Source organism: Ixodes scapularis, unplaced genomic scaffold (genome assembly GCF_016920785.2).
Source record: "Ixodes scapularis isolate PalLabHiFi unplaced genomic scaffold, ASM1692078v2 PGA_scaffold1__304_contigs__length_218370807, whole genome shotgun sequence".
Taxonomy (NCBI): domain Eukaryota; kingdom Metazoa; phylum Arthropoda; class Arachnida; order Ixodida; family Ixodidae; genus Ixodes; species Ixodes scapularis.
Window position 1 is genome coordinate 175908531 of NW_024609846.1, and position 14967 is coordinate 175923497.

General features: G+C 48.0%; 1 protein-coding gene and 1 long non-coding RNA gene across 3 annotated transcripts in view; one reads left to right on the forward strand and one right to left on the reverse strand.

Annotated features, from left to right (window-relative positions):
• Window positions 1–14534, reverse strand: part of LOC8053006 — a 188210-nt gene extending 173676 nt beyond the window's left edge. The window contains exon 1 of the mRNA XM_029976792.4: window positions 14214–14534. Coding sequence (XP_029832652.2) covers window positions 14214–14277 — 64 coding nt within the window. The 5' untranslated portion in view covers window positions 14278–14534. The remainder of the gene's footprint in view (window positions 1–14213) is intronic.
• LOC120844428 lies at window positions 4898–6289 on the forward strand. 2 transcript variants are annotated; one of them, XR_006077821.1, is made up of 7 exons: window positions 4898–4975; window positions 5358–5416; window positions 5540–5598; window positions 5713–5748; window positions 5883–5941; window positions 6063–6119; window positions 6255–6289. It is a non-coding gene; the product is annotated as an uncharacterized LOC120844428 (long non-coding RNA). The 2 variants fall into 2 exon arrangements; XR_006077820.1 differs by lacking the exon at window positions 4898–4975 and having other exon boundaries at window positions 5296–5416.
• Window positions 14535–14967: the final 433 nt, after the last annotated feature.

The following is a 14967-nucleotide window of genomic DNA, read 5'->3' on the forward strand; positions in this document are numbered from 1 at the left end:
AAAAGCAATTGGCAGTTATTAAAAGCAACAACAAAGGAAAACGTATCTTCTCCGATTACTTCCGATTTTCAAAAGGACAGATTCCCTGCCCGGTTCGAATACAAATCTTCAGTACTGTTCACGGTTGGATTAGAATCACCGAATCATAAACTACTCATATTCTTAATACTGTTTGAAACCTGGTTTGAGCATTACATGGTTGAATATTCTAGAAACAAAGGGCATCATTAAAGATGAGAGGAAAAAATAGTAACCGCTACGAGTAATTTTTGGTACATCTAAAAGCAATCAGGTTACTCTTGTGATCACCTCCTAACAAATCTATCCAAATTATCACAAAATTATACAAAAATTAATTGATTCTGAGTAATTTGATTACTTGTAATAAGTGCCGTTCCAGTCTGCTCAACCGCCACGCACCCAACTACGGCCGCCAGTGAATGCTTCATATAGCGTCAAAGAGAATGCTGGGAACGCATTCATACGCGCTACATGCGCTAGACTTATCTCTTTAACAGATTCGATAAACAATGAACATAAGGCGTTTATGAACGTGCGTGCGAAGTCCCCTTTGTTCTAGTTTTTTTTTGTTTTTACCCTCGAACAGGTATACTGCTGCAGACGCGCAGTGCAGTCACGCGCAGCGCTTGTAACTACACTCGCGCACGCTCCTTGCTACTCGACTAATTAAGCGTCTATTGTCAAAGCCGTGTCCTCTCAGCTCAATTTCGGAGGCCGACACCGACAGCACGCTAACGGAATGCTGAGAGATCAAAAAACGCGAGGGCCTCGCTGCCGTCGGCTACAAAAGGCGGCCCGTAGGCGTGTGTACCGCCGCCGCGAACAAAGGGCAGCCGACACAGCAGCTCTTCCTGGATGCATCCAACCTTCGTTGGCCCCGACCGAAGCCCCAGGCAATAAATCCGCCGTAGAACAATGGACCCTCGAAGCCCGTGGGCTGCTCGTTTTTCTTCTTGTTGTGGGTATATGCTTTTGGGGAGCGTTACCGTGACTATACAACACGGCCTGTTCAAAAGGGCGTTGCGCTACGGCTCTTCCATGGCGTGGCAGCGGCGTTCTCTCTTGGTGAAGAACATCGAGAACATCGGGGAACAACGCTAGCCTACAACGGTCGTCTCCAAACTCTTCTATACAACTCGTGTAACTCGTCTACGTTAGAGAGCCGGGAACTCCGAGTAAACAAATTTAATTTTAATTGGGATCAACCCAAGACAGTAATATAGAAATAAAAGAGGGCTGCGTGGCCCAATTAATTTTGAGAGGCCGGCGTATGCATAACCTCCTGTTTATGAAAAAAAAAATATAATGGCGTGGGTGATGGGATTGGTGGACGGGGACGAAATGTTGCTTGATGGAATAAATGGGAAAGTGACGAGAGGTCAGTGTTGCCTGATGGGGTTTTGAAAAGGGTCTAACACCCTTGTTACACTCGTGCTCTTAACTGTCATTAAGCCAACGACACTTGACTCAATCGCGATCGGCCCGAGTTACACGGCGGCGCCAGCAGGCATTAGGCCGCTAACAATCATTCCTAGTTACACTAGTGCTCTTAACTGTTATTAAGCCGACGACAGTTGACTCAATCGCGATCCGCCGGAGTTACACGGTAGCACCAACAGTCATTAGGCCTCTAACGATCATTGAGTTTGACTGAACTGCCTTACCTCAGTTACACTCTATTTCACCTTAAGATGTACCGCAAGAAAGGCTACAAGCGCGAGCTCCTTCCTCTAGGCAGATCTCGGCAGCACAAGCTCTCGTGTACTAAGGGTAGCTGCCAACGCTATGAGCTCGCGCTTCTAGCTTTCGCTGCAGTACAACATTAGGTGAAAGGCAGTATAACTGATCGGGGTTCGCCCCAGCTGGTTCGCCCCGATAGAGCTACACTCTCAGAAAAAAAGGGTGTATGTGGGTGTATCGCGCACCCTTACACCCCCCTTCGACTGGAGACACCCGGCGAGCGTAATCGTACTCCCATCATGTGAATCCTCCTCTCCCAAAGGAATCGGCGGGCGAGGCGAGGGTGTTGCCAGGTGCACCATTACACCCCCCTTCCCCTTTCCTTTTTCAAAAAGGGGAGAGGGAGTGCTATCAGGAGAGCGCAAGAAAACAAACAAAATGCGCGCGGTAATAGAGTAGAGCGCGCGTCCTGATTAGCAGTCACTGGTTACACGTCATCCGACTGACAACCTATCGCGATAGCGATCGCGTTTCGCGCGTTATCTGGCCTTCGTGTTGCCAGGAGACTTGACCTCCTCACCTCCTGCATTCCATCTCGGCGTGCTTCGGCGGCCATACTTTTGCTTCGGCTGGCGGGTGACATCGCCTTTGTTCATTCGCGCTATTTTGAATTGCGTGTTTTTTTAGAAGGTGGTTGGACAAAGCGGATCGTGTTCACGAAGCGATGCTTGGCACGTAGCTGCACTGCAGTCACAAACCAAGATGTGCCCGCCCGATGAAGGTAAGTCTGCCGTTTACATGCACTCGTTGGATACTGCGTTTTGCGAGGCATGGGGCCTGCTAGCTGGGGACGTGCTTTCCTTTTTCTCCTGTTTATGTCAGAGTTACTTCGCTTTTGCATGTGTGCGCGGTGGCGGTGCCCGGTTCTCTGTGTGTACAAACGAGCACGACATCGCAGCTTCGAGACATTATTCTTGCGTGTAGAGCTGGCGTCATTCAGAGCAACGGGTCTCTATCGTTTCGCCAAAAAACACTTTTTGTGGACAGATGTTACATGGACTCTCGTTCGTCGACACTACCGTTCCATCGACAGTCGTTACGCGGATTTAGCGTTGTAGGGACATTTCGTCGCGGGTGTATCCTACACGTTCTATCCGCTTCGTGGCAACAGTGTGAGGCAGCTCCTTACAGAAAAAAGGTAGTTTGTGCTGTCGATGAAGCATTCTGGCGATGAATCATCGCGTATCTATAAAACGATCTGTCGGTGAAACGTAGTTCGATTGCAGAGCAACATGCTCGCACTTGTTACCGGCTTCGCTCGCACGTATGGTTATGCAATGCGATTTTCGGTGGGGATGATGGAACTAAGGTGGCGCTTCGGGACAAGGCAGTTCTTTTATAGGTTCCCTACGGGAGTCAGAGTTGCGCGTTCATCTTCGTAGCGCCGTCTTTCCTGCACGGCATATTGATCCAGCTCCTCACGCGACTTTTGGACCTCTTGGCGAATATGTGCTGCCACCTCGACACTAGGCTAAGTGTCGAGAAAACAACGCGCGCGCAAGGCCTCTCTTACCCGTTCCACATCCCAAACATCAGCTACATCCTGTTCAACCATTGAGGCGCTGTGACCTAGATGCTGCTCCCCCAAACTCGCCTTTGTCCCCATCGTGCGTGATCTTCCGCCCCCGAGGTCGACACAACGAAACCATATTCCCTCCCTGCTCGGCCACTACGAAGAGGGAGAGGGAACTGGCACCATTGACTCTCGAACCGACGAGGCGCGCGGCGCGCTCAAAAGCAGGGGTGCGTACGGCGGGGCGCGTGCAACGTTACTTTCTTGCACGGTACGTGGTCGGATCTCGGCAAATAGCGGCGCGGCGGCACGTAGAAAATAGACGCGCAACTCTGGCTCCCGTAGGGAGCCTATACAGGAACTAGTACTCCAGTGCAGCATTGAGATTATAGGCTCCAGCCAGGGTTGCGCGTCTGGTTTCCACGTGCCGCCGCGCCGCTATTTGCCGATATCCGATCACGTGAGGAGCAGACTCCAAATGCCGCGCAAGAAAGCCACCGGTACGGCGGCTTCGCCGACGGTGCAAGCGCCTCGGTGTGCATACCCCCGCTTTTGCCTCCTCCTGTCCTGCTTTCCAGGAAATGAGGAGGTAGAGCGCGGCGGCCGCTATTCCCCCAATTCAGTCACGTGAGGAGCAGACTTGAAGTGCAGGAAAGTCGGAGCTACTGGGATGAACGCGCAACTCCTGACTCCCGTAGGCTGCCTCTGCAGGAACTCTAGGGCAGCATGGAGTTCCTGCGTAGGCCCCCTACGGTAGCCAGAGCAGGGTTGCCAGGTATTTGCAGATTAACCCGTCAAAATTTCCTGATATTGTGCCCAAGAATAGCCAATTGTCGGGCTATAAAAATAGCCCAACACATCAAATTTCATACAAGGTATTTACATTTCTTTGGAACACGGGTAACATGATACATAAGACAATTATTTACAGAAGAAGGCATTAGGAGGATAAAGCGTCCCCGTGTATATTTTAGTGCAGCGAAAGAAAGGGGTTCTCAAACATCTGTTAAGCTGCCCCCACTCCTCTTCCTCCCTCCTTCTGGAAACACGTGCCTCCACCCCTGCCTGCGGTATTAAATCGTGTCAAAAAACTTCGGAAAAACGATATTGCACCTGCGCAACCAACAGCAATGAGGGTCCACATATTGTACTTGCACGCTTGTGATTTGGATATTTTCCTTTCCAAACCTCTTGAGTTGATTGTTTTTCTCTACCCGGCGCAGAAATATCATGTTTAACGCTTTGAACATTGTTGAATATCGGGTATGAAATAGCTTAATAGCCAACCACTAGAGTTTCCTGCCTATTACAAAACTGAGTAGCCCAATTGGGCTGTTTATAGCCCAACCTGCCAACCCTGAGCCAGAGCTGCGCGTTCACCCCGGAGCACCGGCTTTCCTGCAGGGGACGAAATTCTGCTCCTCATCTCACTGGATTGGGCGAATAGCAACGTGCTCCTTCTCCTTTCCTGAAAAACAGGAAAGGAGGAGGAGACAAAAGCAGGGGAACGTACGCTGAGGAGATTGCAACGTCGGCGAAGCGGCCGTATCGGCGGCTTTCCTGCACAGTATTTGGATTTTGCTCCTCACATGATCGGATCTAGGCGAATAGCGGCGTGTCAGCGTGTGGATAACAGACGCGCAACTCTGACTCCCGTAGAGAGCCTATGCAGGAACTCTAGGACAGCATTCACCAGCTTCGGTGTGTGTGGTGCTCAGTTTGGCGTTACTTTGAGAGCTCTATTCGGAAACATGTGTAGTGGCTGTACCCGCGGATGCTAACTTTTGCGAAGCTCGAGTTTGGCTAACTTTGAATTATCATGTTGGTACCCTACTTGTCAGACTCTTTCTTGGGCAAAATTTGTAAAATTAGACTACACGTTTTATTGCATTTTTCATTTGTGAAGCATACACTTTGTCACACTACAGCAACAATTAAGTGTCGCAGTGTTAATGGTTCAAAAACGCGAGTGTCTCCTTGTGCTTGTAGTATGCAAGTCATCTCAGGCACCTGTGAAGTGTGAGATAACATAAGATGCTTGGTTAGATCACGTGTACTAATGACTCGAATCTCTAACGCACAGGAGTGAAGCTCTGCTGCTAGCACAGATGTCGCCATAGTCTCGAGGCACCGTCTGGCAAGGTAAGCGATCAACTATCCTGCTGATTTTTGTTTTCTTGTCAGATTGTTAAGCATATATTGTGAAATTAGGCTAAGTGCTTGCTTAGATCACGTGTACTAATGACTTTCATCTCTACTGCACAGGCGAGAGGCTCTGCTTGTAGCACAGTCGCTACCATAGTCCCGATGCCCTTTCTGGGTAGGTAAGCAACCAACTATCCTGCACTGTTTTTTTTTAGTTTGTACTGCATGTATTGTGAAATTGGGCTTGGTGCCTAGCTAGGTCACGTTTACTAATGACTATTTGCACCTAGCAGTGATGCCATCATTGTCCCGAGGCACGTTCTGGCAAGGTAAGCAATTCACTACCCTGCGGACCCTATTTTTTTTTTCTTCTTCTTTACTTGTCAGGCTGCTAAGTAAAATTGTGTGACTAGGCTAGGTGCTTGTCTAGATCACGTATACTAATGAGTAATCTAATTCACAGGCGAGAGGCTCTGCTTGTAGCACAGACGCTACCATAGTCCCGAGGCTCTGTCTGGCAAGGTAAGCAATCAACTATGCTGCAGACTGTTTTTCTTTTTCTCAGGTTGTTAGCGTATCTTGTGAAACTAGGCTTGGTGCTTGGATAGATCATGTTTGCTAATGCCTATTCTCTGACGCACAGACTAGAAGCTCTGCACCTAGCAGATGCCGCCATAGTCCCGAGGCACCGTCTGGCAAGGTGAGCAATTGACTATCCGGTGGACCCTGTTTTCTTTTCTTCTTTACTTGTCAGGCTGCTAGGCTTATATTGTGTGATTAGGCTTGGTACTTGGTTAGATTACATGTACTGATGATTCAAATCTCTGATGCACAGGCTGCCCTCACGGCAAAACAGGTTTAATTTTGGCAAACGCCTTTCGTCAAGCATGGTACGCAGTCTTTACCATTTTGTAACTATTTGATTCAACGGGGGCGACATGTTTTCTTTAGCGGCATTAATGATAAATAAAGAGTTTGAAGTAAGAAGGACCGCATATAAAATGGCACAAAAAGGAGCAAAGCATAGATACCATTCACATGGGCGTACCAACCGGGGAGGGGGGGGGGGCGGGGCAAGGAGGGCGCGAGGCATGTCAGGGCAGGTTAAAGACTGGCCGGCGGCGCCCAAGGGATACCAAGAGCACTCCCCCGCCCCCCCCCCCCCCCCCCCTTCCTGACTAGAAAACAAGTTGGAACGCCACTGACCGTACATATTCCCCACGAACTACACCCTCTAATACAGATACAACTACACATTGTATCTGTATTCCTGAATACTTTTTCACCAGTTTCGCAGAAGTGTCTCGGGGATATACCATCGCATAAAAGACAATGTATCTCAGTATCTGTATTTTTGGCCTTAAAGCAGATGTATCTCAGTGTTCCCGAATACTTTTTGGAGTGTCTGCCCAGCCCTGGTTTATGGCACATTAATTTATTCTATCATTCTTATTATTTTCCAGGTACTTCGGGCAAATCAACCCATCTGAAGTGCGATACAAAAGTGCAACCAGTGGCATTGCACCGAAGTTGCGAACTCTTCAAGTGCTTTGACATCTGTGAGTGTACCGTCCTTCAATTATACTCAGTGTCACTAGTTGTGTGTAGTGCAGGTGAATGCAATGCCATGCGAAGAGAGAAAAGGCGAGCGCTAGGAAGGCATATGGGAGGGGAGGGCAGGGCTGGGGGAGAGGGGAAAGCACTACGAATGTTAGATAGGAGAGGAGGTTACTCTCCTCACCCGCCTTTCTAGCGCTTGCCCTTTCCCCTCTTCGGGCACTGTTTAGCCTGTGCTGCTAGCAAGTAGTGTCTCGGAATATATTCACCATTGTACAGATTATGATGCACTGGCAGGTAATAACTGGGTAAAATTAATCTGCTCAGTGCTTGAAGACGCATCTCGCGACTTGCTTGAACACGGCCCACAGGAAACCAGCTGCAAGCTCCCGTTCTCATAACGAGCATTACAAATGGCATGCATTATAATATGTCGCTAATAGACCGATCTCACCAGCTAGTTTGAGTACGCCACCGCTGCCGATATGCATCGTGGGAGCTGTAGTCTTTCTACACACGCGACAACCATGCTGGAGGTTTGCGCGAGTAGACCACGAGGCAGCATGAGCTGTCGCGTGAACTGGCGTCTGCCTCCTACGAATTACAGTTATGGCGGCATCACGCATGCGTGGAACGCTTGGTGGGATCGGTCTATTCATTTACGCTGGAAACGTAGCTATGCTCTTGTAACATATCCACATAGTTAATGTAGTTTCGTTTATTATTTTTTAGGTGTTTAGTCTCTATTTTTCCTTCCCGTCTTTTTTTTTTGTATTTAGCACCTGCACGACAATTCCGCTGGTAGGCTGCAAACACGAGCTCTTTGCCCAAGGATGCACTTCAACTGCATGAACTCTCGCTTGTCAGAAGCAACCACCAAAGATAAATTCATGAGCTCTGGATTCTCGCCCTCAGAAAATATCACCATTAAAATATAAGCATTCGCTCAGACTGGTGCTATCAGAAATTCCCAGAAAAGCAAAAGGTATTCTTTCGAGACATGTTGAGCTTGAATATATCCTGAGTGAAATAAGCAACGGCAACAACAGTGTACTTCTTCTCTTGTCCTCTTACAAAATGCCAGTATGTTGGCGGCAGTACCACTTTAATTCTTGTGATTGCATCAGGAAAGGGATACAGGGAGCACTACAAATGAATCACGGCTAAAAATGTCACTGTCAAGATTGCAAGTTACAAAATGTGGAGAGCGTAAGGTCCCTTTAACAAATTTCTTGACCCCCATGCCTTACAGAAGCCCTCGATCTTTTGGGGGTGGGCTATCTGGCCTCTACACTCAAATGTGTTTGAGAGCACTGTTTTAGATGGTCCAAAATTTTGTTAAAGGAAGCTTGCATTAGGACACCTCTGATGTTGGCATTCGTTTATCTGGTTAGGCGCCACTGAGTACAAGGTTGCTTATGGCATTTTTCGGCTAATTGTGCATTTTATTAGTAAAAAATAAACACAGTTGCAATAAGAAACAGGCTGGCATTGTTGAAAACCGCCAAAATCAGTTGTTTAAGTATATTGAAAACACATGCTTTTTATCTGTGTTTTCGGTTTTCCAGCCTTGCATCTGTATCTAAAGTGGTAAACTTTCCACCCCACTATTCTTCAGTGGTGTGCAAAATATTTATGAAGTTGGCTGAGTTCCTGGTTTTTCGTAATGCTCATTAAGTAAGGTGTAGGGCCTTGACAGTGTCCTATATGTATCTAATCATGGTATGCAACTGGGTTTTGCTTTTCAGGAATGCTCCATGGCTCTTTTTGGTGGTCAACACCCAAGGAAGAAGACTAAAAGACAAGACATGCAAAAAGAAGAAAAAAAAAAAAAAACAAGTGACATTTCTGGTGCATGCATTTAATGTGTATTTTTGTAGTATATGTTTCACCCAGTGTTTATGAGCAATAAATATGTAGGAACAGATACCAATTTTCGTAGCTTATTTTATAAAATTTTGCATGACAATGTTATATTCGCAAGAGTAACACAAAAGCTCTCAATTGTATTTCAGGTTGACAGTTAGGACGTCAAAATGATGCCAGGCCATATAATGAAATGACGATAGAATGTGGGATTGGCAGCCTAATTGTTTTCTGGTTGACAAATGGGACATGAAAATGACACGAAACACCGTCGTTTGACGGTTAAAACCTGGGAAAAGAGCTGCAAAGACATTTCCTGTCAATTTGATGGAAAATGTTCTAGTGTTAGTTTTGTTGACTTCGCACATGTACACCTAAGAGTGGGGTTTATTGGTTCCCAGTAAGTGAGAAGGGTGTGGAAAACGGTATATAAGTACACCTAAGAATTGGGTGTAACTGCATTCCCAGTAAGTGAGAAACGGAATATCTGTGCACCTAAGAATGGGGTGTATCAGTATTCCCAGTAAGTGAGAAATGGAATATATGTACACCTAAGAATGGGGTGTATGAGTATTCCCAGTAAGTGATAAACGGAATATATGTGCACCTAAAAGAGGGGTGTATCAGTATTCCCAGTAAGTGAGGAACGGAATATACGTACACCTAAGAATGGGGTGTATCGGTATTCTCAGTAAGTGAGAAACGGAATACATGTACACCTAAGAATGGGGTGTATCAGTATTCCCAGCAAGTGAGAAACGGAATATATGTACACCTAAAAATGGGGTGTATCAGTATTCCCAGTAAGTGAGAAACGGAGTATATGTACACCCCGGGGTGGGGTGTGTCTTATGCACCCGCTGAGGTGCACATGTGCACCTCAAAATGAGGTGCATGTATGCACCTCTTTTTGGGGTGTCGCATATATACCCATGGGGGTGTCGTATATGGGACAAGTCACATACACCCCACTGGGTGTAAGTACTACACCCCTTTTTTTTTAGAGTGTAAAGATGGCGGTGTCCGCCGCATCCGCGCCCATGGGAAGCGCATGCGAAACACTTGCTATTGCTGAAGGTTGGGGGAAGTCTCTAGAAAGCATCGTAGCAGGATATATGGTACGAAGAGGTGTGATTCCAGGCCAGAGCTGCCGCTAAAACGATCACGGCACGTCGCGAAAGCCACAACTCGGCGATGGCGGTCATTCTAATGTCGGCGCCAATAATGCTCTTTGTGCCTCTCTCGCTTGAGTTCGTGTGAAATGTTCTGATTGTAATTTCTTTACTCTAAAACAAAAACGAAAAAAAAGCTTATTTAATTTGGTTTGAAGCGTTGATAATGAGTGAAAAATGTGCATATAATTAATTTTCATGTCTATTAGAAAAAAAATAACGTGGCATCATTTGGCTTCGTTTCGGTTCCAACTGTGTCCCCTGACGCGCATACCAACTTGGGTTGTTACGCCGATGTAGTAACACCGGACAACCTAGTTGAGCTCAATGACAGTTGGGAGATCTCAACTATCGTTGGCTTAAGGACAGTTAAGAGCGCTAGAGTGACAAGGGTAATAAAGCCTTTGCAAAACCCCATTGCCATTTCTTAGGCACGAAGCGTGGGAATGGATCCGAGTCCCCGCCGAACGATCACGCAACATCCGTTCTTGGTTCGGTCTGAGCCGAGTTCACGTCGAATACTAACGCAGTTTCCCTCCAATAGGTGCTCAGTGCGCGTGCCCCAAGGATGGTGGACCATGGCTTTCGATATTCTTGTTGCTCAAAGACCTTCTCCGGCCATTCCATTCGTCGGTTCGAGTCTCTTGCCGGGCGCGGTGGCGCTTATGGTACAGGCCCCGTAAATTACCATCATCGACCTTGCTTGGTAGCTTCCCGAATAAAATGGTGTTTGTTTGAATTAGAGTTGCCGCTTCTTACCGAAACACGGAGTACATTTTCAGCGAAGCGGTGTGCTTGAAACATGAGTGTTTTATCTTTGAAAGCCGGGAAGAATACAGTTTACTGGGTCACTGTTGTGCTTGCGAAAGCGACTCGGTGATTCAGCATCCGGAGCTGTGCTGGGTTATAGCCGGGCTGAGAGCCATCGATAAGTGGATACTAGTCCAACACTGCGCTGCAGAGAAATCGCGGAGAGAAGTTCGGGTATCGCCGCCAGGCGGAATTTTTTCACAGCGCAGAGTGAGGATACTTTAACTCCCTCTGCTGCTGCAAGCACGTGCAATGTCACGCTTCTATTCAATATAAAAATTAAAACATGACCGCGTGAGGAGCACGTGCACTAGTTATTGTGAGGAAAACAGAAGCACCTCTAGTCAGCTTCTCACCCGCAAATAGGGAGTATTCACTGGCGGCCATAGCTGTGTGCGCGAAGGTTGAGCGCGTGGTGACGGCGAGCTTCCACAGTTCTTTTGCAACGTGCATTCCTCACCATCAAGACTGCCGGTCTTAACAGCCTATTGATGTGAGCTCATTCTGAGCATGCGCTCTAAACAGCACCCACAAATATCGCGTCCAGTGAATTACATCGAGGGGCTTCACAAGCCCACCATAGCTTCACTTCAGCCTGTCTTTATTGCATGGACCTCAATGTGCCGTGCCCGATTTCGTTATGGCTAAGAAAATATTCATTGTGCGGCACTTTACGAATCTGATAAACGGTGAAGACATTTTCTTGTTGTTTAGTGTGGCGGAGTGCCATTGGGACGCTACTGCGGGCATATCGATGCTAAAGCTGCGTGCTCAACATTATTGCCATTTACTCACGCTAAACGAAGCGAGCGATCGTTACACCTCCCGTCCTAGCCCACCATAGCTTTGCTGCCTGCGAGAAATGTACGAGGGTACGCGTCCGACGGCCACTCCACACAACCGGAATCGTTGTTCTTGGAGGATAATAAATGGGAGCTAGTTCTCAGCATGCGCTGCGATCAACGACCAGCAATATGGCGTCCCATGAATATTTCTAAAATATGAATGCAAACGAGAACGAAGAACGAGATACAAAGAGAGAGAGAGAGAGAGAGCAAGTAAGCGTACGTCAACTCCGCCACGGCTACTCCCAGAAGGCTTAGCTCGCATCGTCCGCTTCCGGCTGACAGTTTGCCCCATCGGCGCGATCAGAAAAGTTCGTTCAAAGAAGCAGCACAATCCGATCATCTTTCATTTGTATGAATCTCATATTTGGGTACTGCACCAACCCGGGAAGGTCGCTCTCGGGCATTGTTTCTGGAAATTCGCATTTCGGTTCAGTATCTTTTTTAAAAGAACACTGCAATTTTTTTTTTGCCAGGCGATTTAGTGTCGTGTCAGAAGGCTACTCAATCAATATTTTGCTACAGAGTCATATATTTTCATTAAAGCCAAAAATACGCAACTGACTGAGACCGAAACATGTGCACTGAAGCTCGGCGGAGAAAGTTGCCGGAAGTCACGTTGCTATCGCTTCCTACCCAGTTTGTTTTCCGTTCCTCCGCTTCTCGGCCGTGTGAAGCAGACGACGACAACGAGGACGTTGCTTGAACCGTTTGTCGCGCGATTGTGTCGCACTTATATACCTTCCCCTCCTTGTTCAGTACTTGAAGATCGATTGGCCGGTACCACGAACCACAGTTCCGGAGTAGCGATCCCCCGTCTGATCCAACTTTGATCCATCACGCGCCGCCATCACTTCGTCCACCCCAATGTCCGTCGCCAAATTAAGAATGACGTGTACATCCACTTCCTCTCATTTGTGCAACAATCGTTTTTGATCAATGTATTTGCAGCTTCTTGGAAGCCATAAAAATTCGGGTTCATATTTTTCTTATTGTTGATGTTGAATGTGTGTCTACCATGACCCACGACCATGGTGGAAGAAACATTAAGGTGATGACTCTCTGTCCTACGCGCCGACCACTTTATGTTCGGGGCATTGAGAGCGTTTCACTCGCACTGGGATCGATGGCGCCTAAGTATGGAATCCCTCCCAAACCGACCTCTCCGGTTGTTGCTCCCATCGGTGGTCCCGCGTTTCCTCGCTCACCGCTTCTTGTTGTACCTCACCGCCGCCACCAAGTGACCAGAGTTCGTAAATCTGCGTTCTCTTCCTTCTTATTCTTCGGGTTAAGGCTCTCCTTCGTGCACGATGGTGGCACCTGTGATCGACACAGCGCCAAAGCAAAAGACGAGGCCAGCCACTGGCAACACGCCACCACCACACCGCGAAAAAGGCGAGCACGCTACGCCGCCCACACCGTGGCCGCCGAGGAGAGACCCCATACCCACGGTGCTCATAGTTGAGCGCCCTCCGCGGCGGCGCGGAACTCACTCCTCCTGGTTCGAGGCTAGCTCCGAACGCGATCTGGTCGCTCGCTTCGCACCGGAAGAGCGGCCAGAGTCATCACCTAAATGTATTTCTTCCACTGTGCCCACGACTTATAAAAATATTTGGTATGCATCAGGCTGAATGGCACGTGACCGTGGAAAAAAGAGTGAGGGACATTTCTGGAAACGCCAGCGTCACCAGTGAGCACTCTGGGGCATTATGGGAACTGTGAGGGTTTTGTGCCCATTAGTCAAGCCAAGTCTAGCCTAGTCGAGCTTTTGCATGCTGGTGGCGCACGCTACCCCTTGAACTGCAGCATCCTTCTTAATTCAATCATGCATGCATCCAGACGAGCTAACTGTCTCGAACGTTGTTGGGACGAGGTTCATTTTTTTTTATTGGCGAAGGAAAATAAAGTGTACCAACTAGCTCAAATGGTTCCCATAGGAAAACGAAAAAACACGTTGGACGCCTGAGTGATGCCTCGCTCTTTTGGCGCGCGGCCAAAAAGAGCAGGATGGCCCATTCAAAAACGTACGGTGACCCATCCAGAACGATGGCCCGTACAAAAAAGGGGCAGCAGACTGACTTGCTGTAATTGAGGATTTCTCACCTCACTCGGGTAACGCAACGCAGCACACGGCGTCGCAAAGCATGCCGTCTGCCGTACGCAGGGACCCAACGCGAGCGTAGGCAACGTACGTGGTTCTCCCACAGTGGTACGGCGGTAGCAGCAGATGACGGAACAGCGACCCTCACTGTTTCTCCCATGATGTCTCACGCGCACCGCTTGAGGGCGCGCGCCACTTACCAAAAAGGGCCGTACTTGAATTACATTACAAGTCAAGGCTGCGGCCCCAATTGAACTAGGGAATGTCAGTGTTGTAGCAGCGCATCGGTGACACTTTAGATCAGCCGAGACGACGCTACATCTAGAAACCATATAGATGGATTGGCAAGCGATCCGTTTTTAGTATCTCATTTTAGCAACGATCATATCTTCCTAATCTCACTGCCGTTGTCACGAATAGAGCACGCACAAAATATTACTCACATTCTAGAAGCGCAGCTATCCACGAGATCACGATGATCAGCTGGACCGGAGAGAGAGGCAGCATACGGACTCGATGCACGCGGCGGCAGTTCTCCCGAGTCGCCGCGCCGGTAGCCACTGTATTCGGTGCCTCGGTGGTACGTCCAACCAGAGTACTTCTTAGGTTTCTTCAACCAGCTTCTGGGTCAACACAGATGACGACTCTGCAACGAAATCCAACCGAAGCGTATGCGGAAAATGCAGAAAGAAACCGTTCACGAAAAGCGCTGTGCCAAAGACAATGCGGCAGTGATCCACCGGCAAGGGTAACGCCCCCTCGACAAAAAAAAAAAAGAAAGGCAAAAAAAAAAAGTCGTTCTTATCAGTCGCAGGTTACGATACGATGGTATTGGAATGGCGTTCGTGTCTGATAAGTTCCGCAGCGTGTTCATTGTCACATCATTCTCTCAGTCTCGAAACTCTCCACTGCTCTTGGGGCTTATCACTTTTCTGTATTGTCTCTTCGTTACTCGCTCTTGTTTTTTCTTTGATAGCGTGCGGTGAATGTTGTTCTATTTTAAATTAAGTAAAAACGCCTGTTTTCAAGAGCACCACATTAACACAGACGCAGTACACACTTAGTAGCTACACGCTCATGCACTTGGAGACGCACGTGCGCATGTACACAGTGGGACGTAGTTAGAGGCGAACGGCTGTTTATAAATATTTTTGTGTGGTTTCAGGCCCTCCAAGTGAGCGGTAAAGTTTGGTGTTG